This window comes from Jaculus jaculus, chromosome 7 (assembly GCF_020740685.1).
Source record: "Jaculus jaculus isolate mJacJac1 chromosome 7, mJacJac1.mat.Y.cur, whole genome shotgun sequence".
In the NCBI taxonomy this organism is placed as follows: Eukaryota; Metazoa; Chordata; class Mammalia; order Rodentia; family Dipodidae; genus Jaculus; species Jaculus jaculus.
The window spans coordinates 26,449,507-26,477,468 of NC_059108.1; the positions used below are offsets into that span (position 1 = coordinate 26,449,507).

Genomic DNA, 27,962 nt, shown 5'->3' on the forward strand with positions numbered 1-27,962 from the left:
AGCAATGGGATCTTACCTTTTATCTCTGGCAAAGGCCTGCATTGTTTTGAGGACCTCATGGGTCTCTTTGGCCAACAGTTCGCTGTGGGAGCTAACCCAACTGTGGATCTGGGATTTACCAGCCAGAGCCTAATGGGCTCAGTCCCTTGTGCAGGTAACCACAGCTGTTATGGATTCAGGATTGCAATAGCCATGCCATGTCCAGAAGAAAGTGCTCCACAGTACTCCTTTTCATATCCTGGTTCTATCATTCTTTCTACATCCTCAGCTGGAATATCCCCTAAGCCTTGAAGGGGGTGTGTGTGATATAGATGTCCCATTTAGTTCTGACCACTTAGCAATTACTTATTCTCAGCACTTTGACAAGTTTTGATTCCTACCAGTTGTAGTCATTAACTTCAAAAAGAAGCTCATCTGACCAAAGACAAATACAGCACTAATCTATAGGAAATAAATATTTAGAGGGCAATTTGATGGACACAACATGTGCATTGATCCAAACAACAGTAGTAGCTTCCCTCCTGGGACCTCCCCAGCCACAGGCTTTTGACTAGGTTTTCAGTACCAATCATGAATTTCCTCTTGTTGAGTGGGTCTTAAATTCAATCAGAAAGCAGTTGGTTACCCCATTGAGAGGAAGATCCAGTTAGGATAACTAGAACCCTTAGTAAAAAAGGTAGGAAAGTTTGAAGTTGCTAGAAATCAAAGATGATCTGACTTCTTATCTCTTGCCTAGTTCCATAAACCTGTTTTTCCACAAACAAACAGGACTCCTCCTGGGAGAGAGGTCTTTCATAGGATTTAAACATTGATCAAGTTCAGTCCCCAGAACTTGGTGTTAGAGCTAACCTCTTCCTGAGATAGCCCTTAGCCCTAACCAACCAGCTATCCCTTTGGTTCACCTGAGCTGGAAAATAGCCCACCACTATAAGGTTATAAATATCTTTGCAAGGGGGGAAGGCAGGCTGTCTGACCACTTGGGAACTTCCCGCTGTGGGTTTTTCCCTCTGATGGGCCTGGGCTGGCTCAGCCAGGGTCCAGGCTCAGGCCCAGGCCCAGGCAGGAGGACCAGCTAGCCTTTACTCTCCACATGGGTTCTTTATCCCCTCCAGTTCTCCACATGACAGGAGCTCTTTGAACTTTCTTTTTATCTTTTCTTTCTACATTTTTCCACCAGCCCTTCCATGTGGGATCTCTAGCCATGCAGGTGTCTTTCCTTGGCTCCGTACTTCCTTCAGTAGATATAATAATTAAAAAGATTATCCTTCTCAGTCTTCTTTTTTATTCAATTCTTTGATTAAAATTGGTAACAAACCTAGGGTTTGGGGTTCAGGGACTTTCTTGGACCCCTAGTACCCCATTACACTGTAACAGTCATGCCACTATTGTGCTAGTGGGCACATATCGCCTGCCTGGTTGGTTGTATGGCACACAGGGTCCACTGATAACTAAGACAGATGACGGCTTTTCTCCCCGAGAAGTCTACTAGCACCTTCCAGCACTATGAGAGCTAGGCTATAGGGAAGAAGCTTCTAGCTCAGCTCCAGCTTTGTTTCTCTGTGTTTTGCAACCAAAGTATGTAGTGTCTCAAGCAATGTGGTCTTACTGTGTAGTTATGGTTGGCCACCAAGAACAGTGGCAACAGTCTCTATTATTTGGGGGACCTGAGGGACCTCACTGACCGACAACTCACTGGGAAATTATCCCACTTCTTGCCACTGGGATTTTCCTATAACAACCTAGGGCTTCTGTGAGCATTATCCACCCATGTAGGGTTCTTCTGTTCAAACTCTTTTCAAAAAAAAATTATATATTTAAATTAGCAAAGAAGTAGGTTTCCATGGTTTTTTGTTTATTTGTTTTTAAATTTCACTTGGTGGCCAGAGTGGACCGTCAGGTGTCCAATTCCATTGCTTTTGTGCCCATTCTTGTTTTGACCTGGATTCTCTTATTGATTCAGAAGCTTGTTGTTTCCTTCTTCTTCTTCTTCTTCTTGTCCTCCTTCTTTTTTTATTTTGGTTTTTCAAGGCATGGTTTTACTGTAGCTCAGGCTGACCTGGAATTCACTATTTAGCCTCAGGGTGGCATCGAATTTATGGCGATCCTCCTACCTCTGACTCCCAAGTGCTGGGATTAAAGGCATGCACCACCATGCCTGGCCTTCTTCTTCTTCTTTTTTAAATTTATTTATTAGAATTTATTAGAGAGAGGTATGTAGAGAGGGAATGAGTGCACCAGGGCCTTCAGCCATTACAAACTCCAAATGCATGTGCCACCTTGTTCATCTGGTTTACATGTGTCCTGGGGAATTGAACCTGGGTCCTTTGGCTTTGCAGGCAAGTGTCTTAACTAATAAGCGATCTCTCTAACCCTCTTCTATTTTCCTCCACAAGCTCTAGCTTTTGCTTCCTACAGGAATGGGATAACAGATGCATGTGGCCACACCCTGCAAATTTTGTGGGTTGTAGAAATTGAACTCAAGTGGTCTCTCAAGCCTTCTCAGGCCCTATGTTGACACAGGAAATGTTCTTAACCACCTCTCCAGCCCAATATGGCTTTTTCACACATCTCTAAGTTTGAATAGCCTGACACCCCATCCCTTCTTCTTTCCCATCCTGGCTTAAATTATTTCCCCTCTCCATCTTTTTTGTCATTGTTTGAGGCAGGGTCTCACTTTAGCTCAGATTGACCAGGATAGCACCAGGTAGCACCAGGATCACTTTGAGCTCATGATAATCCTTGAGATCAGCCTGACGAGTGCTGGGACTAAGGGCAGGGGCCACTATGCCTGGCTCCCTTTTACTTTAAAAAAAAACAAAACAACAGTTTCATTTGTGAGCAGAGAGAGGAGAGAAAGAGCGGGGGGGGGGGGTGGAGGAGGGAGAGGGGGGAGAAAGAGAGAGAGAATAGACAGCCAGAGCCTCCAGCTTCTACAAACAAACTTCAGATGAATACACCACTTTGTGCATCTGGTTTTATGTGGGTACTGGAGAATCGAACCTGGGCCAAAACCACAGGCCTTGCAAACCAGTGCCTTTAACCTCTGAGCTATCTCCCCAGCCCTCCCTTTTAATTTTATATCACATGTATTCCACTGTCTCTTCCCCTTAAGCCCTCCCTCCTTCCCCCACCTCTCATGGCCCTTTTCTAGCTTCCTGGCTTCTATTGACTGTCACTTCAACTTACATACATATCTAAAAGTTCAGTATGGGAGAGAACATGTGATTTTTGTCTTTCTGGGTCTAGATCACCTCACTCAGTATAATATTTTCCACTTACACTCATTTTCCTGCAAAGTGCATAATTTCATTTTCTTTAGTTCAGAATTAAAAAAAATCTATTGTGTATATTTATGTCTATATTATCCATTCATTAGTTGATGGGCATGAAAGGATTGGCTGTTTTTACTTCCTATTTATTGAGAATACAGTAGCAATAAATTTGGCTGAGCAATCAGCCTATAGTAAAGTATGGGGTCATTAGAAGATATGCCCAGGAGCAATATAAGCTGAGTCATATGGTAGTTCTCTTTTTGCCTTTTGAGAAACCTCCACATTGATTTGCATAATGCCTGCATCAGTCTGCCCTCTCACCAGCTGTGAATAAGGGCTCTTCTTTCCCCACACCCTTATCAGAATTTGTTTCATTTGTTTTCTTGTTATAGCCATTCTGACCTGAGTGAGATGGAATCTCAAAGAAGTTTTAATTTGCATTTGCATTTCCCTGATGGCCAAGGATGTTGAACACTGGCATTTAAAAAAAAATTATGTGTTTATTTATTAGAGTGACAGAGAAAGCCGGGGGGGGGGGGGGAGAATGGGCATGCCAGGACCTCCAGCCACTGCAAGTGAACTCCAGACACATGTACACATGTGCCACCTTGTGCATCTGGCTTATATGGATCCTGGGGAATCAAACTGAGGTCCTTTGGCTTTGCAGGAAAGCACCTTAACTGCTAAGCCATCTCTCCAGCCCAACACTGGAAAATTGTATCTCTTCTTTTGTGCATCTGGTTTTACATGGGTACTGGAGAATCAAACCTGGGTCAACCAAAGCCATAGGCTTTGCAAGCAAGTGCCTTTAACCTCTGAGCCATCTTCACAGCCCTCCCTTTTGAGAATTCTCTATTCATTCCATAGCTCATTCTTTTAAAAAATTTTATTTTTTTATTTATTTGAGAAAGGGGGGACAGAACAGGTATGCCAGGGTCTCCAGTGCTTCAAAAGAACTCCAGACACCCCAGAGAGTCCTGGGGAATTGAACCTGAGTCCTTTGGCCTTGCAGGCAAGTACTTAACTGCTAAGCAATCTCTCTAGCCCCCATAGCTCATTATTGATTGAGTAGTTTGCTTTCTTATTTGGTCTTTGAGTTCTTTGTATATAAATATTCTAGATATTAATCCTCTGTCAGTTGTATTGCTGCCACAGATTTTCCCATTCTGTAGGCTGCCTCATTTTTTGATTCATAGCTTCCTTTGTAGTACAGACACTTTTGAATTTCATGAATTCCTATTTGTTCTTTGTTTTCTGGGTGATGAGAGTCCTATTCAGAAAGTACTTACTTAAGCTTATATGTTGACGAGTATAATTAATAATTATCTTCACATTGCTGGGGCAAAACACCCAACCAAAAGCAGCTGATAGGAAGAAAAAGGGTTTCTTTTGGCTTACCATCTGAAGGAGAAGTTTCATGTTGGCAGGGAAAGGATGGTAGAGCAGTGGCTGAATATCACATCTTGCCACGGCAGCTGGCAGAAAGTAGCAGAAGTGGGAGCTGTATTGTAGCAGGGAACAGAAGACTGTAATATTCCTAAGATGGCCCCAGTAGCACACTACCTCCAGCAAGGCTCCACATCCCAAATCGTCATCATCTGGTGACTAAGCATTCGAAACACGTAAGTTTATGAGTGACATTCCACAATCAAATTACCACAAAGTGTTTCCCATCCTTTTTTTTCTCTACTACTTTCAGAGTTTCAGGTCACATGTTAAGGTCTTTGGTCCATCTGGAGTCTACTCTTGTGGATAGTGAGAGATAAGGATCTAGTTTTATTCTTCCACATATAAACAGTTAGTTTTCCTACATCATTTGTTTATGAGGCTATTGTTTTTTCTTAAATATCTTAATTATTAGAGAGAGAATGGGCATGTTGGGGCCTCCAGCCACTGCAAACATATTCCAGATGTGTGCACTCCCTTGTGTGTCTGGCTTATGTGGGTCCTGGGGAATCGAACTTGGATCCTTTGGCTATGCAGGCAAGCGTCCTAACCACTAAGCCATCTCTACAGCCTAAGACTTGGAATTTTGATGAGGATTGTATTGTATCTATACATTGCTTTTGATAACAAAGCCACTTTCACAATATTGATTCCTTCAGTCCATCAGCATCAGAGGTCTTTCCATTTCCTAGTATTTTCTCAATTTCTTTCTTAAGTGTTTCTGAGTTGTCATTGTACAGATCTTTCACTTCCTTAGCTAAGTGTATCTGAAGGTATTTATTTTTTGTGGCTATTATGAATGAAATTGTTTCCCTGATTTCATCCTCAGCATGTTTGTTATTGGACATTGGAAGGCTACTGATGCCTGTGTGCTAATTTTGTGAAATGTTACTTTGTTGAAAGTATCAGCTCTAATGGTTTTCTGATAGTCTTTACACTCTTATGTATAGTACCATAGCATCTGCAAATAAGAATGTTTTGACTTCTGCCTTCCCTATTTGTATCATCTTTCCTCCTTCCTTCCTTCCTTCCTTCCTTCCTTCCTTCCTTTCTTTCTTTCTTTCTTTCTTTCTTTCTTTCTTTCTTTTTTCTTGAGATAAGGTCTCACTCTAGCTCAGGCTAACCTGGAATTCACTATGTATCTCAGGGTGGCCTTGAACTCACAGTGATCTTCCTACCTCTGCTTCTTGAATGTTGGGATTAAAGGTGTGCATCACCATGTCTGGCTACTTTTATTTCTTTCTCCCGTCTTACTGCTCTAAAATTTCCAGCACTATATTGTGGACACCCCTATCTTTTTCCTGATTTGGGTGGAAATGCCTTGAGTTTAATGTTGGCTATAAGTTTGTAGCTATAGCCTTGATTATGTTGAGATACACCCCTTCTATTCCCAGTTTCCTCAGGAGTTTTATCACAAAGGCAGGTTGGATTTGGTAAAATGCCTTTTCTGCATCAGTTGAGGTGATCATGAGATGATCATGGAGAGGACTTGCAGTAAGAACTGAAAGAATCACACTGGAGAGATGGTTTAATGGTTAAGGCACTTGCCTGTGAAGCCCAAGGTCCAGGTTCAATTCTCCAGGTCTCACATAAGCCAGATGCACATGGTGGCGCATGCATCTGGAGTTCATTTGCAGTGACTAGAGGCCCTGGCGTGCCCATTTTCTCTTTCTCTCCCCTCTGTCTCTAATAAATAAATAAAATCGGAAAAAAAAATTTTTAAAAAAAGAACAGAAAGAATCGCTGATACTTAATAGTTATATATTTAACAATGCTTTCCGCCTGCCCAGTATTCCAGGGAGAGGGCGGGCCCTCCTAATCTGTCTCAAAAGTTCCTAAACTTGATGTACCTTGCACTTCAGAGACATTGGGGTTTCTCCTTCACCCACTCCCTTTAGCCGGGCTCCATCCTCAGACCTCCCAAAGGTCCTTCGTTCACTAGCCAGAGCTCAGGGCGGCCTCACCTACAAAGGATGGGCTGCGAGGGCTCGGGCGACGTCAGTCCTCCACCAGGGAGTTGTGTGGAACGCGCGACCCACGCGGGCCAATCAGAACGCGCCTCAGGGCGTCCGCTCTGCGCACAGCCGCGCTCCCCTCGGTGGCCGAGGTTTGCGGAAGTGTTTCTAGGAGACGCTCGGAGGCCGCGCCTGCGCACTCGCCGCTGCCGGGGGCCTGGCTGACGCTGGCGGGCCAAGCGAGTTCCTGCGGGTCGCTGTCACCGCCCGCTTTCTCCCGCCCCATGGTGCACTCGTGAGGCCGGCGGGCGGGCGAGCGGGCGGGCGTGCGGGCGTCTCCCCGGGATGGAGCACATCCGGACGACCAAGGTAGTCGGGCGGGGTCTCCGGGCGGCGGGCGGGGAGGGAGGGGGGTCCCAGCGGGGCCTGCTCGACGAGGATCGGGCAGTTTGGAGGTGCACAGGACCGGGCCTCTGGCACTGGGGCCTTCCAGCAGGTCGGGGGACCTTGGAGGGGTCGGCTGGTGGCAGCCCTGCTAGCTTTGCATCTTCTTGGGCAAAATTGTGGCACCTTGATACTCTCTGGCTTTTTAGTGGCCGCCGCCCTGTTTCGCCCGACGGCGGGTGGGTCTCCCCTCCACCCGGTCACCCCGGGGCGGTGTGGCTGGCCTGTGCTCATCTGTCAGTGGCCCTCCCGCTTCCTCGCGCCGTCCTCAGCTGCTCAGATCTGGTGCTGGTGGACTTGCAACTTCAGGCATCTGCCTGCGGGTAAGCCAGTCTCACAGTAGTTAGGCAGAAGGGGAAAATGCTGTTGTCATATTTTGAAAGGTCCCATGCAGCTTTCCCTTGTTGACCTTATCAAATCCCATACTTTTTGGTCTTTCGCATTCAAAGAACGAAGACTAGTTTTATGATTCAGTTACAAATTAAAAAAAAAACAAAAACAACAAAGGAAGGAAATGGCAGCAGAATATCACTACATTAATTTTTTTTAACATATAAGGCAAATTTCAACTTCAGGAGGGAGTAGAACATAAATTGAAATCATAGGATTTGAATAAGAAATTTAAGGTGGCAGCGAGTCTATCCATAGGACCAATTGAAAACTCTCCGGATTTTGCCCGAACCCAGTCACCTGCTGTTGTCTTAAAACTACAGCTTATTTAGGAACAAGTCCACTCACCTTACCTTCATTGTTGCAGGGGGAAAATTTTGATATCCAAGCCTTTTAGATAGTTCATGGTTTTTTTTTTTACGATTTTTTTACGTGCACATATTCATCAAATTCATTAGAATTTGCTTTTGAAATTGCCTGCATTATATGTGGTAAAATCAGAGAACTAAGCCCCTTTTAAAGATTTTTTTTTTCCTTTAAGAGAAGAAAGATAAGGCCAGGTGCTTTTAATCACAGCGCTTGGGAGGCAGAGGTAGGAGGATAACCACGAGTTCAAGGCCATTCTGAGACTACATAGCTAATTCCAGGTCAGCCTGAACTAGGGTAAGACCCTACCTCAAAAAGCTAAAAAGAGAGAGAGAGAGAAGAAAGATAAAGAATTTGGAGAATTAAAGTTGCTGGCACTTAAGTTTGAAATGGGCGATTAAACAGAAACCCAGCAGAAGGTGCAAAAGTGGGCCAAAGAGCTGGAGGAAGCAAGGAAGTGTGGGAGTTGAGGCTGGTCCTGGGTGTAGTGCTCCAGAGGGGTATTAGGAGTGGCTGTTGGCTCAGAAACCTCTTTGGACACCTCACTGCACCTTTCTTAGGCTTGCTAAGGTGCATAGCACACAATTGAAAATCAGGACAAGAGAACTGAAGCTGTTGAGTTTAAACCCTATTCCTAAGTGAGTGATGGGAGTGAACACTGCAGGGAAAGTCTTGAGGATTCCTTCATTAATTTGAATTTCTGTCCTTGAAGTTATGATGGGCAAATGTCTCTTTATATTTGTTAGCTGTGGTCTCTTTTATATCTCTTCTTGAAGACAGTTAACTCCTGACCTAGTCTTATCTATAATTTTCACAGCTCAGACCATGCTGGCTGCTTTAGAAAGTCCTCTTTATGTCTTTTTTTTTTTTTTTTTAAAGATTAAGGAATTTCTGTTGAATTTTCTATTAAATTTACTTCTTAAGTGATTGGACCACTATTCTGGACTGGTGAGTGGGTTTATGTAGACTGATGGAATAGATCATTGCTGGGTACCTAGTGTGTGCCCGGATCTGAATAGTTTGGATATATAGCAGCAAGATTGATATAAACCTCATGATATATTCTGGTAATTGCTGTATGGACTGTAACATTTTTCTTAAGTTATTAATCTATTGGAAAATCATTTACTTTGACAAAGTTGATTTGAACACAGCCAACCTTTTGTTTCCATTATGTGTAGTCTTCACCTGGATATAATTGGCTGCAAACATAATTGTAAGTATTTCAAAACCAAAAATGGATTGCAGGCTGGAAAGATGGCTCACTAGCTTAGGTGCTTGCCTGTAAAGTTTAACAACCCAAGTTTGATTCCCCAGTGCCTGTGTAGAGCTAGATGCACAAAGTGGTACATGTGTCTGGAGTTCCTTTGCAGCACTACAGGCCCTGGTGCATTCATTCAATCTCTCTCTTTGTTGGGTATGGTGGCACATGCCTTTAATCCCAACACTTGGGAGGTAGAGGTAGGAGGATCACTGTGAGTTGCAGACCAGCCTGAGACTACATAGTGAATTCCAGGTCAACCTGGGCTACAGTGAGACCCTACCTGGAAAAAACCAAAATGGCACAAAAAAATGGATTACACTAAGTTTGTTAGCTTTTTGAAATCTATGTAGTTTAGTAAGTTTGATCAAGGACTAACTACAATGTAATGATTAGTTAGTGCTTTGTTTCATATTGTTTATATAGTTGTGTTATGCGACAATATGTTAGGATAGCCTAATATGTAAATGTAATATAAAGCTGGGTGTGGTGGTGCACTCCTTTAATCCCAGCATTTGGGAGGTAGAGGTAGGAGGATTGCTGTGAGTTCAAGGCCAACCTGAGACTACATAGTGAATTCTAGGTCAGCCTGAGCTAGAGTGAGACCCTACCTTGGAAAAACCAAAAAATAAAAATAAAAAAATAAACAATATAATTTCACAATGCTCACATTTCACAATTATGTTAATTTATTAGATATTATCAGTAATTAAAAAATAACTCTTGTCAGTTGGGTTTCATAATCTCTATTATAGATGAGGAAGAAATAGGCTTAGTGAGTTTGAATGAACTTCCAGGTTAGCCTGTGTGTCAAACTGCAAAGATATCTATGTCTTTTTTTTTTTTTTTTTTTTTTTTTTTTTAGTGTGTTTAGCTTTAATCTACTTGTTAACTTTTTATTAATTTGATAAATAGTCTTAAAATATTTTCCTTCTCTAAATCTTTGTACTATAAGTTACATTTATGCATTGTTGTTATATTGCTTAAAGCTATTTGTTTTATGGTGTGCTAACTAGAGATTAGTGTTTAATAATGTACTAGCTAAATTACTTTCTAGTTACAAAATTCAGGATTATGAATATCATTCTGTTTTGATCACATTTGGTTTGCTAATTGTATAGCATCACTACGTCAGATCCCTCAGTTTGAACTTTCTTTTTTTTTCGAGGTAGGGTCTCACTGTGGCTCAGGCTGACCTGGAATTCACTAGGTAGTCTCAGGGTGGCTTCGAACTCTCGGAGATCCTCCTACCTCTGCCTCCCAAGTGCTGGGATTAAAGGCGTGCGCCACCACGCCCGGCCTTTGAACTTTCTTTGTTTTTACTTTTTATTGACAACCTCTATACATACACACTATGTACTCTAATCATAATCATTTCCAGCCACCCTCCTTTGTTCCTTTTCCCATACCCCCTCCACTGAGTCCCTTCCTCTTTCCAGCCAGTCCCTCTTCTATTTTGATGCCATCATATATAATATATGTATATTTTCCTCTTATATTATGCAGGTCTTTTGTAGGTAGTAACAGCCATGTTGGGGTTATACTGTCTGGAAGGTAGTATTCCGAAGCACTCCTCTATTTTTGGTTCTTGGCTCTTACATTCTTTCTACCACCTCGTCTTGGGGTGGGGTGTGATAGAATTATCTTAGTGTTGAACAGTAAGCTGTCATTTCTCAGCACTTTGATGAGTCTGCAGTCTATCCAGTAGTCACTACCATCTGAAAAGAGGAGCTTCTCCAACCAAAAATGAGAGTAGTGTTACTAGATGGGCATAGATATAAACATTTGGTAGGCATGATATATCCGTTTAGTCAAACAATAGTAGTAGTTTCCTCCCTAGGGATCATGACCACTTCAGCCCCAGGCCTGCTTTTTCTCCCATGGAATGGGTCTCAAATTCAATTAGAGAGTAGTTTTGCTCTATGGCAGACATGCCACCTCTGTTCCAGGTGACACATTTTGCTTGGCTGGGCAGCTGTAGCTTGCAGGGTCCACTGCTGGTTAAGACTACTGATAACTTCTCTCTCCCTGCAACCCACATAGCACTTTGCATTATGACAGCTAGTCAACAGGAAGGAGGCTTCCAATGCTGCTGCAGTTTGATTTCTGTGTTCTGCAGGCACAGCATGTAGAGTCTTCAGCAGTAGGGTCTTAATATCTTTTTCTTTAGATTTGTTTATTTATTTATTAGAGACAGAGAGATGGGGATAGAGAGAGAGAGAGAATGGGCATGTCAGGGTGTCTAGCCACTGCAAACGACTCTAGACGCATGTGTCACCATGTGCATCTGGCTTATGTGGGACCTGGGGAATCGAGCCTGGGTCTTTAGATTTTGCAGGCATGTGCCTTGACCACTAAGCCATCTCTCCAATTCTGGGTCTTAATATCTTTTTTTAAAAAAGATTATTATGTATTTGTTAGAGACAGAGGGAGAGAAAGAGCAAGAGAGAGAGAATGGGTGCACCAGGTTCTCTAGCCACTACAAACGAACTCCAGATGCATGTGCCTCCATGTGCACCTGGCTTACGTGGGACCTGGAGAATTGAACCTGGGTCCTTAGGCTTCACAGGCATGTGCCTTAACCACCAAGCCATCTCTGCAGCCTGGGCCTTATCTTTTTTTTAAAAGATTATTTATTTATTTATTAGAGAGAAGGAGAGAGAGTGTGTGTGTGAGAATGAGTGTGCCAGGGCCTCTCGCCACTGCAAACAAACTCCAGATGCACATGCCTCCATGTGCATTTGGCTTACATGGGACCTGGAGAATCGAACTGGGGTCCTTTGGCTTTGCAAGCATGTGCCTTAACCACTATGCCATCTCTCCAGCCCATGGGTCATAATATCTTTGTGGGCAACCAAGAGCCTCAGCAATAGTCTGTATTGTTTTGGGGGGCATCCAGGCCCCACCCTGACCAACAACACACTGGAGGTATCGCACCCAATTTGAACTGTCAAAGAGGATTCCAAGCTATGTTGATGAGCCAGGCAAGTCCTTACCACTTTTGAGCTGTGACTTGGCTTTTCTGAGGTGGTGCTGCCGAGAAGCCAAGAGAGGTGTGCCGAGGCGCTGCTGCTTTGTGCAGGCTTTCTCTTCCCTGCCAGTGCTTTGGCTCACTTCCTACGTAGTGACACCAAGTCATCTGTGCTGTCTGTGAATAGAACTTCACATCATGGGATGGAAGAACATTTCCTTAAACTGTGCGAGAATGACTGCTTCCTTTGCTTCAAGGCCTTTGGCTCAGGTTGAGTGTGAGGAAGCCGCTTCCTAGAGTGTGCTGCACAACTGACTTGTCTTTCCTCCAAATGGAGTTATCCAAAAGCAATGTCTGACTTGCTCCCGGTTTTTGTCACTGGTATGTGAGATCATGTACATATACAAGTAGGTGTGTTTCAAAGAGGGAAGAAAATACACAATTTATAATAAAGAGAAGCACACTATTTAAATTGTCTTTGCAATAAGAAACTGATTTTTTGAGAAGCACATGTATACTTTCCCCAAATAGGACTCTATTTTGCCAATCATTATCTATTCCCATCTGACTGTCCCATTTTCCAATGAGAAAACTGGTTTGTAGAGCTCACATAGCTTGTCCCGGCTCACACTGCCTGCTGACAACTAGCTAGCTCCCTGGGTACTGGCGGGAGCTGGGTTCTGGAAGCCAGATCTGTCTGATACCAGTCCCATTCCTGTCACCACCAAACTTCTGTCTCACAAGAATACTTGAAGAGCTTTGAGTAGGGAGGAAGGGCATCATAGTAGGAGTGGAGATGAAGAAACTTTAGGTGGTAAGGTTTTATGAAGCAACTAGCTAATTATGAGAATGTCAAGCTGGGAGAAGGGGCTGAAGCAGAGAAGCAGCTGTGGGAGCTGTTTTGCCACCATGGGAAGAAAAGAGAGAAAAGAAAGTTCAAAGAGCCCCTGCCATGTAGGGAGCTGGGGGTGTGTTGCAGTCAGGTCTGCATTGCTGATAGAAATCACCCAACCAAGAGCAGCTTTTGGGAAAAATAAGTTTATTTTGGCTTACAGGCCTGAGGGGGAAGCTTCACAATGGCAGGGGAAAACGATGGCATGAGCAGAGGGTGGACATCACCCCCTGTGGACAACAGGAACAAGAGAGTGTGCCAAACACTGGCATGGGGAAACTGGCTATAACACCCATAAGCCCGCCCCCAACATTACACCACCTCCAGGAGGCATTAATTTCCAATTAATTAATTAATTAATTAATTTCCAATTGCCATCAGCTGGGGAATCTAGCATCCAGCCCACCTAAGTTTATGGGGGACACCTTACTCAAGCAGCCACAAGGTGGGTGGGTAAAGGAACCCATGTGGAGAGTAAGGGCTAGGGGATTTTCCCCTTGGGTCAGCCTGGCTGGGCCTGGGTGGAACCCAGGCCTAACCGAGGGAAAAACTTACCTATAGCTGGAAGTTCCCAAGAGGTCAGAGAGCCTGCCCTCCCCTTGCAAAGATATTTATAAGCTTATAGTGGTGGGCTGTTTTCCAGCTCAAGTGAACCAGAGGGACAGCTTGTTGATTAGGGCTAGGTGGACAGTGCGTAAGAAACTACACCAACACCCAGGGGCCTCTGGCTTTCATATGCATACACACCTGCCTGTACACACATAAACACATATACATTCTTAAAAAATTGGTTAGTTCACATGTGGAACTTTTTGAAGAGTGAGCCTTCCTCACTTGGGGGAAGGAGAGAGGGTTCCAGCAAAGGGAATGTCATGCTCTTATAGGCCCTGTGGGAAAGCTAGAGCAGACTGAATGAAGAAAGCTCCCGTAAAAGATTGAAGTTGGGGTATGGTCAAGTTACTGTAGAGCTTTGAAGGCCATTATAAAACCTTTGCAAGATAGGAAGCCCTGGACAAAATATCAGCCATGCTTGACATTACAGAAGAGCAAAGTGAGATAGAACCCAACAGTTCCCACTGGATTTCTGGTCTGAGGTTACTCTTTTTCCTCTTAAGTCCATAATTGCTTCATTGATAATTTATGCAGCCAGACATTGCTCCAGGAACTGAGGATACATAATTGAAAAAAGGGCCAATTTCTGCCCTCTGCCACTGTCCACTTCATGAATGTCAGCACTGCGTGCTCTTTTCGTTTTGCTAGCTAGTTCTTGGGGCTACAGTGTGGAGTAATGGTTGTTAGTCCCAAGTGGGTGTCTGGCTGTAGGGAGGGAGCACAGGACAAACAAGCTGTAACAGCGCATGTTCTGCTCAGGAGCTGCTGCATACTTTTTCATGAGTAAATGTGGTTGCTGGCCATAGATGATTGATTGAAGAAGTGTATAGATCCCTTTCTGTCTTGGAGATTGCTTTTCCCAGGAATAAACAGGCGTCTGAATTTCCTAGCTATGATTCTCTGTGTAACTCTTTGAGTTTTATAGTCTCAACTTTGTAATCAGCTGAAGTTTACATTTCTGATATAGGCCATTATGGCACCTTTCAGCATAGTCCTATAGTTGCCAACAGTTCAGCTAAGAAATGTAGGTGGCACTAACCATTCCTCACCAAGGTGACCATACCCTACAGTTCCTTTCTCCTTGCCCATTTTTCTTCATTTATTATTTCTTTTGCCAAAGCCATTTTTCCCATTTACTTTTTGCCTTTTTGACTATCCTAATGCTATTTTCACAGTACCTCAGAGCAGTGACCTAAGAAATTTGTTGTAGTTGCTTCCTAAACATCTCCCTAAAACATTTTCAAGAAAAGCCCAGGGAGATTGTCTGCATCACAAAGCAGTTCCCCTTTCCAGTGACAAGAGAAATACAAAGAAACCTGTTTTCAAAACCTACTTAAGCCCCTGGCTTGTCATTTGTATGCTGATGATTGTAGCAAAGACAAAGATCCACTTGAGAGGAAGGGTTTGCAGGAAAGAGCACAAGAGTGAGTGTGTGTTCCCAGAGTCCTCCTATTTTTATTTTCATGAGACCTTTTGGTACCAAATAAATGTGTGGAATACCTTCAGATTAATTTCATTTTTTGTTCCATCCATATCATGACTGTACTGTTGAAGCTGTTGTCTGTAATGATTTTCCTCCTATTATCATTTCTTTTTTTTTTTTTAAATAAAGTATTTTATTTATTTATTTGAAAGAGAGAGGAAGAGGCAGATAGAGAGAGAATGGGCATGCCAACTGTAGCCCTGTAAATGAACTCTAGATGCATGCTCCACCTTGTGTATCTGGCTTACATGGGTACTGGGGAGTCAAAACTGAGTCCTTAGGCTCCATAGGCAAGTGCCTTAACTACTAAACCATCTCTCTGGCTCTCATTATCATTTCTTGATTTGAAATGTAATTGTGTATTTATTAAGGTAGCAAATATTATATATAAATACTCAAAACCCTAAAACTTACCCGATCACCCAAGTTTGCTCCATTATTCTCAGTTGAGGAGATACATTTATGTCACAACAGAGTAGATATTTTGTCTAAAGAGAGAAACATGTGTTACCCTAGAGCTTCTGTGCTGTCAATAGAAGAATGCAAATAGGCTTGCACAATGCATGATGGATATGGTTTATAAGATCATTCTGGTGTCAGTCCACATGGAAAAAAATGCTATTATACTCATCCAGAGGGATTCAGAAAGGAAAAAGTCAGACCTTGCCCTTGGATGTTTTCTAGTGTTGAGTGGGGGAGACAAGACACCTGAACAGGTTCTTCATTCTAACTGGGGAGCATTAATAGAATGGAAGGTGCAGAGCTTGAAATGGTGATGAAACTGGTGGCACTTGGTGACTAGTTGAACTTTGCAAGTCAAGAAGAAGCATTAGAATGATATCCGGTGTGGGTGGCTTATGAATGTGTAATACCACAACTTAGACCCAAATGTTATTTATGAGAGGAGGAAGGGGAAATCACTTTATTTTTAGTGTGTTTTACATGACTCTGGCAAAACATTCAAGTGGAAACAGCATCATACTAGGGAAGATACTCGCACTTAGGAATCAGACCACATGGAGCTGTGCCTCTGCGGTCTCGTCTGCTAGCTACTACTAGCTGTGTGGGAGTCGTAACTTCTCAGAGGGCTTGTGAAAATGAAAATAATGTGTGTTAGACATTTGTCATAGTAGAGGCTGTGAAGATGGCTCAGCAATTAAAGGTGAGATGCTTGCTTGCAAAGCCTGCTGGCCCAGGTTCATTTCTAAAGCCACCCATGTAAACCAGATGCAAAAAAGGGTACACCTATCTGGTGTTCATTTGCAGTGGCAAAACACACACAACATACACACACACACAAAGATTGCAAGGTTCATGCCAACCCGGGCTACATAGCAAGCCCCTGTCTAAAAAGTGGAAAATAGACCCTTGAGGAAACAGTAGTGATTAAAGGATGAAATCTTCATTCAGATTTGTAGAATGCCTGTCTCATTTTCTTTGTTTTAGAATTGACTTGTCTCCCTGTATGTTAATATTAATAGAGATACCCTGTGCCTCTCAGTGCCATGGGCATGACAGGAAATGATAGGATGCCAGTACAACATGTGATACAGTCTTTTGGGAGCTCAGCTGTGAAGGAGTTAAAGCCAGGACAAATTGATTTCTGAGGAAGATTTACATTAGGAGGCAGGACACCAGTGAACCTAGGCAAACACTTAGCATTCAGCTGAGCAGCAGAGCTCCATGTCGTAAAGAACAGTGAGTAAGCCAGGACCTGGACAGGAGAGCTATTGGTTAGTGTGTGGTGATGAGGAGAATATAGGAAGTAAGCTGGAGTTGCAAATCTTTAATAGTTGTTTAGCAGCTTACTCCTAGGACTTTATATAGTTACTTGATTTTCAACTTCAGATAAAAATGGACTCTTAGGGGCTGGAGGGATGGCTTAGCAGTTAAAGCGCTTGCCTATGAAGCCTAAGGACCCATATTTGACTCTCCGGATCCCATATAAGCCAGACGTACAAGGTGACACAAGCACGTGGTTGCACATGTGCACAAGGTTTCACGTGCATCTGGAGTTTGATTGCAGTGGCCGGAGTCTCTGGAGCACCAATCTCTCTTTCTCTCTCTCTCTCTCAAAATAACATGAATGGACTCGTAGGTACTCACTTGGGTAGCACATATATTGAAAACTGAAATCTTGGATATGAAAAATGTTTTGGCTTACACTGCATTCCTTTTTCTTGCTTTAAATAATATTTATGTTGCTTATAGATGATAGGTAGATGAAATTTAACATTGATGCAAAAAGAGGAAAAAGCTGAAAACAACGCATGTGTGTCTTGGGTTTAGAAAAGAAATACTTGTACTACTTTTGAAATGAAAAATAACATTTTTTTTTTTTAGGTTGAACAAGTAAAACTACTGGATCGATTTAGTACCAGCAACAAGTCACTAGCAGGAACACTGTATCTCACAGCCACACATCTATTATTCATTGACTCTCATCAAAAAGAAACCTGGGTAAGTAAGGTAGACCACAGGAGGACAGTGTGCCGTTGTGAGAGTAATGGGCTGGTTTGCTGCTGAGCTTTATTCTGAATATGTGTGACAAAACATTTGATGACTTATCTAAACCAGTTTTTTTAATCTTAACATTTGTGTGTGTAGTATGTATGGTGTGGTATGTATGTATAGTGTATATACTTGTTTATGTGCAGATCCATATAGTACATGCATATGCAGGTGGAGGCCATAGGAGAATATCAAGTGTCCTTCTTTATCACTCTTCCCTGCTGTTTTCTGGAGATGAGTCTTTCACTGAACTTGGTGCTGCTGGGATTTGTTTTTTAAATCAGGCTGGCTGATCAGCAAGCCCCCGTGATTCTCCTGTCTCCTCCTCTCACCCTGTAAATTCCTTTTCGTGGTGCCTTGTAAAATCATTGCTGACATTATTGTTCACGCTGCCTGCCCTTCCTTTGTCTACCTGATTCAGTCTCTCCTCTGCTTTCCCCATTGTCTGCAGACACAAATGACGGGAGGATTGATAATTCCTTCTGCTAGTAAGATAGGTCATTCAGGTACTGGAAAGAAAGATTTGGAGAAAGCAAAAAGATGTCTGTGTTGTTATCATCTCACCTAATGTTTTTAGAATGCTGGCTTATCAGCATACTACTGTTTGTTTCTCTTGAAGTCTGGGTAGCATTTTATTTGAAGAAAGGGCCTTTTATTGGGTCTTTTTAAAAAGATTTATTTATTTACTTATGTATTAGAGAGAGAGTATGTGGTAGTTTAAATAGATGGTGTCCAATATATTCAGTGTTTTATTAGTTTATAGTTTGCATCTACAGCCACCTGGCTGGAGGCAGTGTCAGTGGGTGGATCCTAAGGTGTGGTGGTGGGTTTGAGATTTCAATCTAAAGATATGCAAAGTGTGCCTAGCTGGAGTTCCTGAAGTGTGCTGTGCTGTGTGGCTTTTGGCTTTTTGGCTTGTGCTTCTTTCTCTGTGTTTGGTCCTGTGAAAGCAGGCCAGCTTCCTTTGCCATTCTGGAACTTCCCCTGATTCTGTAAGCTTCAATAAATATCCTTTCCTCCATAACTGTGCCTGGTCTGGAAGTTCATCTCAGTGAATCTGAAGCTGTCTGCTCCAGAGAGTGAGTGAGAATGGGTGTGCCAGGGCCTGCATCTACTGCAAATGAACTCCAGAGGCATGCACCACCATGTACATCTGGCTTACATGGGACCTGGAGAATCAAACCTGGATCCTTAGGCTTTGCAGGCAAATGCCTCAACCGCTAAGCCATCTCTCCAGCCCCTAGAAAGGGCCTTTGTGACCTTTGTCCTCTGTTTTTAGCAGATGGCTACTGTTAGGTTTGCGTAGCTAGGTATGACAGTGCAAGTCCCCTCACCATTCTCCTCCTGAAGATAATTTTGGGTCTAACTGGGATCCTAATAAGGATAAAGTATTGGTCTTCATTCTTTTTATTTTTTTTAATACTTTTTTTTTTTTTTTGAGGTAGGGTCATGCTGTAGCCCAGGCTGACATGTAATTCGCTATGTCGTCTCAGGGTGGCCTCAAACTCATGGTGATCCTCCTACCTTTGCCTCCCGAGTGCTGGGATTAAAGGCGGGCATTACCACACCTAGCTTTTGTTCTTCATTCTTGTTAGCCTATCTAGGTTGTCCCATATTCTCTGTGTAGATGTCACTGTTGGACAAGTATGAATAACCTGGCACAGGCCCACTAGTGGAGATGGTAGTGGAGCAAATTCCAGAAGTATGAGCTACATGTGTGTATGTTAATTGTATGTGCGAAGTATGGTTTACATGGACAGATTCTCTTACATTTCATCTCAGGCTTTTCTGATCATATGCATTTAATCTTTCATGTAAACTTTAGATTTAACATATATACTTAGTATAATAACTAATGTTAAGATCTAATTATCACACACACACACACACACACACACACACACACACACACACACTTATATATATTCATTCATCCTTCACCTGTCTCCAAAACAACAACAACAAAAATTCCACCAAGCAGGATATTATTTTTTCTGCATTTTAGGTTAATATAGGAGTGCTGGTTTCTTACATGATTGAATTTAGGAACTAAGGCTTTTAATTCTCTGTAGTCTTTTTCTATTTTATATGAATAGGAATGGTATTGATAAAGAGCAGACAAAATATTGGTAACATTGGGAATGAGTATGATATTTTAAAATGTTGTCAAGCATTGAGGTTATATAGGACTTTTTATCCAAACACTTAATAAACATTAATTTTTTTATGGCTCTGGAGATGGGACCTAGGGCCTTATACATGATAGGCAAGAACCTTGCTACCAGGCTACATGGCTGACCCCTCACTCAATCAGCATTTACTGAGATGGGGCAAAGGATCAGCAATGACAGCGTATTCTTGGCATGGACATTGAGTCATGTCAGTATCTGAAGTATGATAGATAACATTTATGACTTTGTTTATAGAGAGCATTTCTAACGTTTATGCATCCTGGGATAGAGTAAATATGAGTTGTTTCTGCATTAGTGACATGAGTGCTTTTTCATGCTATATAGATCTTACACCACCATATTGCCTCAGTGGAAAAACTTGCCTTGACTACTTCTGGATGTCCACTTGTGATTCAGTGCAAGAACTTCAGAATTGTGCATTTCATTGTTCCCAGAGAAAGAGATTGTCATGATATTTATAACTCTCTGCTTCAACTGTCAAAACAAGGTATTGTTCTCTGAGGGCAAAGCTTACATGCTTGGTTGGTTATTCCAGGACACTACTTTAAAGGTCTCATTTTTGTTATAGCTAGTTCTTTTTCTCTCTACAACTCCCCCAGCCAAGAAATATCTAGAAATTACCAGTCTGAGCTGTAAACATGGTGTCCAGAGTAGGGTTACCACAAGGAAAGAGTACAGTATTCATACTACAGACCAAAGAAACAATAGACATATTAACATTGTAAAACTCTCATGATAAATAAATTACACTTTTAAAATGATTTTATTTATTTATTTGAGAGAGAGAAAGAGAAAGAATGGGTGTGCTACGGCCTCCAGCCACTGTAAATGAACTCTAGAAGCATGTGCCACCTTGTGCATCTGGCTTACGTGGGTACTGGGAAATTGAACCTGGGCCCTTAGGCTTCACAGCAAATGCCTTAGCCACTAAGCCATTTCTCCAGCTCAGATTCTAATGTTTTTATATTTTGTACTTTATAGCAAAGTATGAAGATCTTTATGCATTCTCTTATAACCCCAAACGAAATGATGCAGAACGACTGCAAGGCTGGCAGCTCTTTGACCTTGGTGAGGAATATAAGAGAATGGGTGTGCCAAATTCAAACTGGCAGTTGTCGGATGCCAACCGAGAGTACAAGGTAACTTAGCAACCTTATGGAGAAATTCAGAAAAAAAGTAATAACTGGAGGAGTGGAGAAGGTCATAGTATCAAATTATCTATAGTACAAAAATGCTTTTCTTACATTTCATAAGTTTAAAGGCTTTTAAAGGTGCTTTTTAAATCTCATGTTTTTTTATTTTTATTTTTTTTTAATCTCATGGTTTTTGAACTGTGAGTTGATTAGTTGTTTTATTTGATATTTACAGATTTGTGAAACTTACCCCAGAGAACTTTATGTTCCCCGGATAGCAAGTAAACCAATAATTGTTGGTAGCTCCAAATTCCGGAGCAAGGGAAGATTCCCAGTTCTTTCCTACTATCATCAGGAAAAGGAGGTAGGAACTCTCTCTTCTGATATGAATGTAGTTAAGTTTTATGTGTTCAGAAGAACACTAAATTTTACTTTTGAAGGTCATTATTACCATGTTAATATAGGCAATTAATTTTTTAACATAAGTTGTAATATACCCCTTCTCCCTTTAGACCCTGCTTAGTAGGGTTATTGGTGTTCACTATGGGGTAATTAGGGCCTCTGTCTCTGGGAGTAGCTGTGTCTCAGGGTGTTTTTGCCCACCCTTACAATATACCCACCCTCTTCCACAGTAGTCCCTGAGCCTCAGTGTGTGTGTTATCAGTTAGTGTGTAGTTGTTGTCTGGTTAGTGGATTGGGTGGCTTGTAGGGTCTCTTGCTTATTCATGCTGCTGGTGACCGTTGTCATCCAGTGGCTCCCTTAGAACTTTTCAGTGCCATAAGGGCTTTCCAACTGAGGACTGGCTTTCCACTCATTTCCCATGTTGTCTCTTGGCACTCTGAGATGGCAGCCTGTGGTGTCTTCAGCAATAGGGTCTTACCTTTTACTCTTTTACCTGGCAAAGGCCTGTATTGTTTGGGGGCTAACTTCTTGCTGTGGGGGTTAAACCAGATCTGGCCCAGGGATCCCCAAGCCAGAACCTATGGTTTAAGAATTAAAGGTTCTCAGGCTGGAGGGATGGCTTAGTGGTTAAGGCACTTACCTACCAAGTCAAAGAACCCAGGTTCAATTCCCCAGGACCCACGTAAATCAGATAGATGCACATGGTGGCACATGCTTCTGGAGTTTGTTTACAGCCACTGAAGGCCCTGGTGTGCCCATTAAGTGAGGTCACACAGACTAAGAAAGACAAATATTGTATGTTTTATCTCATATGCAGCTCCTTAACTACAATGAGACTAGGAAAAAGAGGAACCAGAGAGGGAAGAGAAGAGGTGATACCAAACAAGCCAGTAGAGGGAAAGAATGTCGGGGTAGAAGTTAGGAGGGAGGCTCAGAGGAAGGGAGAGTGGGGAAGGGGATTACCTAAAACCAAAGACTGAAGCAGTCAGCACAATAGGAACCTTTTTCCTGAAAACCAGTTATGAGACAGAACTCCGAATTCAGGATGATGAGCAGATCAAACTAAAATGTCCAATAGAAGGTGGAGAAACTTTAATCTTTTTTGTTTTATTTATTTGAGAACATCTTATGTATTGTTTATTGGGATGGTAGACTAAAAATAGATACTTGGTGACTGACTTAGTAAAAATCAGAAGGTAGGGGTAAAAAGGTATATGAGGAGCACAGAATTCATTTTACAAACAAACAAACAGACAGATAAACATCTTATGCTCAGATGCTCAGAGACCTGAGACACTACATCTAATAATAGAAAACTGATTAAAATTTTTCATGAAATAGGAAAGAGCTCTTGAATATTAAAAACACTATCACAATCTTTTTCTCTTTAGCTATTTAAACTTGTGTGGTTGTATGGGTGCTTTTGAAATGTAAAAAAGAATGTGTGTTTATGTTACTTTCACCTTAATGATACTGTATTTGAAAAGTTTGGATATGGTATAGATGAGCTTGGAGAGATAAATATGAGTCTAACTCTTTTTAATCTACTTTAAGACTTTATTAGCAATTTACTGTTTCTTCTAGATATTTTCCCCCTTGAATTGACAATATTTTATTGTAAATTTAATTGGAGGGTTTTTTATATATTTTATGTCTCATATATAAAATTAGCTTGCTGGTTTCTAATAGAGATCTGTGAGTCCTAAAATACATGCATTGATACATTTAAAAGTACTCATTCTACATACATTGAATAGTCTATTTTCTTTACTTGAACTTGATCTGAGAGTAGCCTGTAATCGAAATGGCACCCAAGATACAGGTGTCTTACAAGAAGATTCCTTGATAGAGATTTAACCAAGTACTGCTTCTTAGGATCTGAGTGTTTTTGAGTTTAATTTTAATTTAATTTAATTTTTGTTTATTTGAGAGAGCAAAAGGGGCAGAGAGAGAGAAAGGAAGATAGTAGGCACACCAGGGCATTCAGCCTCTGCAAACAAACTCCAGACTTCAGACACATGCACTGCCTTGTGCGTCTGGTTTATGTGGTTCCTGGGGAAGTAAACCAAGGTCCTTTGGCTTTGTAGGCAAACTCCTTAACTGCTAAGCCATCTCTCCAGCCCAAGTTTAATTTTTTTTTTTTTAAACAAATGAGGTAAATAAGCATTTAGTTTTCTTAGAAGAAGACTATATTGGGAAAACTTAAACATCAAAATACTAAAGTGTATTTAAATTTAATTAGAATTCAAAGTTCATTTTAATTGTCTTGCTAACTTTTAAGCAGATAATATATTTTAATACTTTTGAGCTTTTTATGGTAAATATTTCTGAGATGTATTTTTGAGATCTTTGCTTCATCTGTTTTGTCTTTGAAAAATTAGGCTGCCATATGTCGGTGTAGTCAGCCACTCTCAGGCTTCAGTGCCAGGTGCCTGGAGGATGAACATTTGCTTCAAGCCATTAGTAAAGCCAATCCAGCCAATCGCTACATGTATGTGGTGGATACCAGACCCAAGGTAGGTATCTTGAATGCAGTGCTGTCTGTTGCAGCTTTTACTTTAATTAATTAACAAATTAGTTACCAAATTTGTCTATATGTAATATATATGAACCCAAATTTTAAATGAACCAAGGCCAGTAATATGAAGGAAATAAATCCTTTAAGGTATACCAATTTAGAAAACCAGTTCTCAGTATAAGTATTATATTATTGTTAATAAATGCTAAGAGTGTGAAATGTGAAAAAAAAGAAATTGTATTTTTTCTGTTTTGAGATGGAGTCTCATCTAGCCCAGGCTGGTGTAAAGTCAGTGTATAGTTGAGGATGATCTTGAACTCCTAATTCTCCTGCCTCTGATTCCCATGTGCTGGGATTATAGGCATGTACCACCATAGCTACCTTGTTATCCTTTTTGTTAATAGAATTGTTAGTTGCCAAAACACTTTGTGGTAAAATAATTTGGCTTTAACTTGAAATATTAAAAAAAATAGAGAAGACACCAAGTTAATATAAGAAACATTGCACTAGAGAATTAAAATACAGAGTTATAAATTGTTGTTTTGTTAGGAGCCTATGATATAAGGCTAACTTCTTATCATTATGACTAAATCAGAAAACATGCTCCTTTTTATGAACGTAGTATACAGCAACTTCACATAAGACACTGAAATTAAAGTTATTATCTTCAATGGAAATAGCTAACTTCACTTTTAATTTTCCATTATAGCATCGTATGCAGAGCTGGTGGGATACACAAAAGGACATTGGCAGAATTATAGTGAGGATTTCTTCAAAAATCTGGAATGATGAGAACATAAGAGAAAGCGATGAGAACAAGCGAGTGAGCAATATCGAACACAAGCACTTTTAGGCAGCTTTGTGATAGGAACCGTAGTGGTTTTAGAGTACTTCTCATCATTATTTGATCTCATAAGAATAATGGAGAATATAGAAAATGAGAATAATTTGAGTACATTAAGAAGTATTAAACGATTAGAAATTTTAATTTGACAATATTTTACTTTGTTAAAAATGAAAGACTTCCTTAGGAGTCAAGAGTTGGTCATATCTTCTATAAGAAAGATGCTATTCTAATAATTTTTTTAGGTGAAATTAAATGTAAAAGGTGATTGTATATAAAAGACTTGTTAAGATGAGGTCTGACTATGACTTTTATCCGAATTTAAATAATTGCCTTCTATAGGAAAGGTGGATGTCTTTGTGTGTATTTCTAAGCTTAAAATTAGGTAGTAGTAATGTATTTCTATTTATTGAACTCTTAATTTTAGTTTAGTTCTTATAGGTGCTGAATAGCCAGTGAGTCAATAAGTACAACTTAATTACGGTTGTTAACAACCTGGGGTTCCATCTACTGAGTGAAAAGCTACTTTGCATACAATTTAGACTGCTTTTCATCCAAACTCACATGGGAATAACAGCAAATTCTAGTACCATACTTTATAAAATCATAGTCTGAAAGAAGTAAGCAAACCAAATCCCAAGGGCATTTCTAATACATTTGGCACAGTAACCAAAAATTGTAGATAGTCTGTTTAATCTCTACACACCAGTTTGTTTTAATTCTTAGAGCTGTTTCAGCTAGCAGATGATATGCTGTACTATCCCATGTTTCGTCCTCCACAGTCTTCACCACAGAGATCTTCAACTAATCTAGAGGCATAGTCTAGATCTGATTATCAGGCATCTGTGGCTTCAGGCTTGTTCTGAAGTGAATCTCATAGTTTGGGTCTATAAATGGAAGGTTCTCCAGCTCTGCTCATTTAGATGGGAAACATTTCTTTCTAATTTTGAGATGTTATAGAAATACGGAAAACAGATGAGAGCATAGGAAAACTTGTGGTTACTTCTTGATAACACCTGTCCTTTATACAATAATCATATTACTATTATATACCACCTTTCTTTACTGGTGGTGACATGTAACTTTTGCTTATTAAAACATAGTAGCTTTCAATTTTGATGAGTTTCTTTAAATTCTCTCCCTAGCTAAAATTTAGCTTACTTAATGTTTTTATGATATTTTGTCAAATTAGAGACAAAAGTAATTTGATTCTAAATTTCTACAATTTTTAATTTTAGCTGAATGCAATGGCTAACAGAGCAGCTGGAAAAGGTTATGAAAATGAAGACAACTATTCTAACATTAGATTTCAGTTCGTTGGAATAGAAAATATTCATGTGATGAGGTCCAGCCTTCAGAAATTACTGGAAGGTATGTATCTTAAAAAAAAATTTATTTATTTATTTATTTACTTATGAGAGAGAGAGAATGATTGGGTATACCAGGGCCTCTAGCCACTGCATATGAACACCAGACACATGTGCCATCTTGTACATCTGGCTTACATGGATACTGGGGTCTCAAATCTGGATTGTTAGGCTTCACAGGCAAGCCTTAACTGCTAAACCATCTCTCCAGTCCTCGTGTATCTTTTAAAAATATTTTTTAGTTATTTATTTGTGAGGAGAGAGAGAGAGATCGGGTATGCTGAGGCCTCTAGCCACTGCAAATCAACTACAGATGCATGTGCAACTTTGTGCACTTGGTTTTAGTGAGTACTGGGAAATCAAACCTGGACCACCCAAATTGTTAGGCTTTGCTGACAATTGCTTTAACTGCTAAACCATATTTCCAGCCCTTGTTTACTTTTTAGGAACTTTGTGCAATAGAAACATTGCTAATCACATGACGTAATTTAAAGAAAAGGTAGAATTGTTATTGATAGTTATTGTATCATAATACATTAGTCATCTTTGCATGTAGTCAATATAAAATATTGATAAGATTCATCCATATTCTCTCTCAGCTTCTTAATATTTTATTTTTAAAAATTACTTATTTATTTGAGAGAAAGAAAGAGGCAGATAAAAAGAGACAGAGAATGGGTACACCAGGGCTCCTGGCCACTGCAAACAAACTCCAGACACATGAATCCCCTTGTGCATCTGGTATATGTGGATACTGGGGAAGCAAACCTAGGTCCTTAGGCTTTGTAGACAAGCACTTTAACTGCTAAGCCATCTCTCCAGCCCTGCACTTAAAAAAAATATTTTATTTATTTATGTATTTATTGGGGGGGGGAGGGAGAGAGGGGGGAGAATGGGTGTGCCAGGGCCTGAACCTACTAAAATGAACTCCAGAAGCATGCATAACCATGTGCATCTTTTTCTGAGGTATGATCTCATATAGTCCAGACTGGCTTTGAATTCACTCTGTAGCCCATACTGGTCTCCTACATTAGTCTCCCAAGTGATAGGACAACAAGTGTGTATAACCATTACTAGCAAGATCTTTTGCTTGCCTCAAGTCTTAGAAATCAATTACATGTTTTATTTTTGTATCATAGGTGTTTAGTAGCTACATGTTGGAAGGCAGCTATGCTCACCTCTGTACTACCAATGCTGCACTTAGTAGCTACAGTTTGGTAATAGCTACTGCATTTGTATAATTCTACTGGTTTTACAAAAACATTATTGTTAGAGATTCTATCTCTTTGTTTGTTTGTTTGTTTTTTTGAGATAGGGTTTCACTCTAGCTCAGGATGACCTGGAATTTACTATGTAATCTCAGGGTGGCCTTGAACTCACAGCCATCCTCCTTCTTTTGCCTCCCAAGTGCTGGGATTCAAGGCGTGTGCCACCACCACGCCTGGCTTTATTAAGAGATTCTTGAATAGTCAATACAGTGGATATTATACTATTCTATCTAAATATTAAGGAACCTTCCTAGTCATAATTAATCTTTCAGAAAATCACAATATAAAATATTTTAATTAAGTACGTATAGCTTTTGTTTTTAAAAAGGAGAATGAGCTTTTTCCTTTTAAGCATAGGTAGGACCAAAAATGTATCCAAAAAGCCAGTATTAAGGCTCTTATAGCGTATTTCAATTATATATATTCTTTCTCAGTTTTCTAACCTTGAAAGATCCTGAAGAGGATAGGTAGGTGGTAACCAGCCCCATTCTAATTCAAACTTTTCTCCTTTTGCAGTCAATGGTACCAAAGGGCTTTCTGTCAACGATTTCTACTCTGGCTTGGAGAGCTCAGGATGGCTTCGCCATATCAAAGCTGTTTTGGATGCTGCAATCTTCTTAGCCAAAGTAACTCA

General features: G+C 40.8%; 1 protein-coding gene across 2 annotated transcripts in view; it reads left to right on the forward strand.

Annotated features, from left to right (window-relative positions):
* Positions 1-6,889: 6,889 nt before the first annotated feature.
* The window catches only part of Mtmr6 (myotubularin related protein 6), a 33,034-nt gene continuing 11,961 nt past the window's right edge, over positions 6,890-27,962 (forward strand). The window contains exons 1-9 of one of the 2 annotated variants that reach the window (XM_045154694.1): positions 6,890-7,042; positions 17,436-17,552; positions 20,120-20,282; positions 20,777-20,934; positions 21,164-21,292; positions 23,713-23,847; positions 24,559-24,672; positions 25,932-26,064; positions 27,845-27,954. In XM_045154694.1, the coding sequence (XP_045010629.1) occupies positions 7,019-7,042; positions 17,436-17,552; positions 20,120-20,282; positions 20,777-20,934; positions 21,164-21,292; positions 23,713-23,847; positions 24,559-24,672; positions 25,932-26,064; positions 27,845-27,954 (1,083 nt within the window). In that variant the 5' untranslated portion in view covers positions 6,890-7,018. The remainder of the gene's footprint in view (positions 7,043-17,435; positions 17,553-20,119; positions 20,283-20,776; positions 20,935-21,163; positions 21,293-23,712; positions 23,848-24,558; positions 24,673-25,931; positions 26,065-27,844; positions 27,955-27,962) is intronic. The other variant, XM_004670533.2, reaches the window with a different exon arrangement.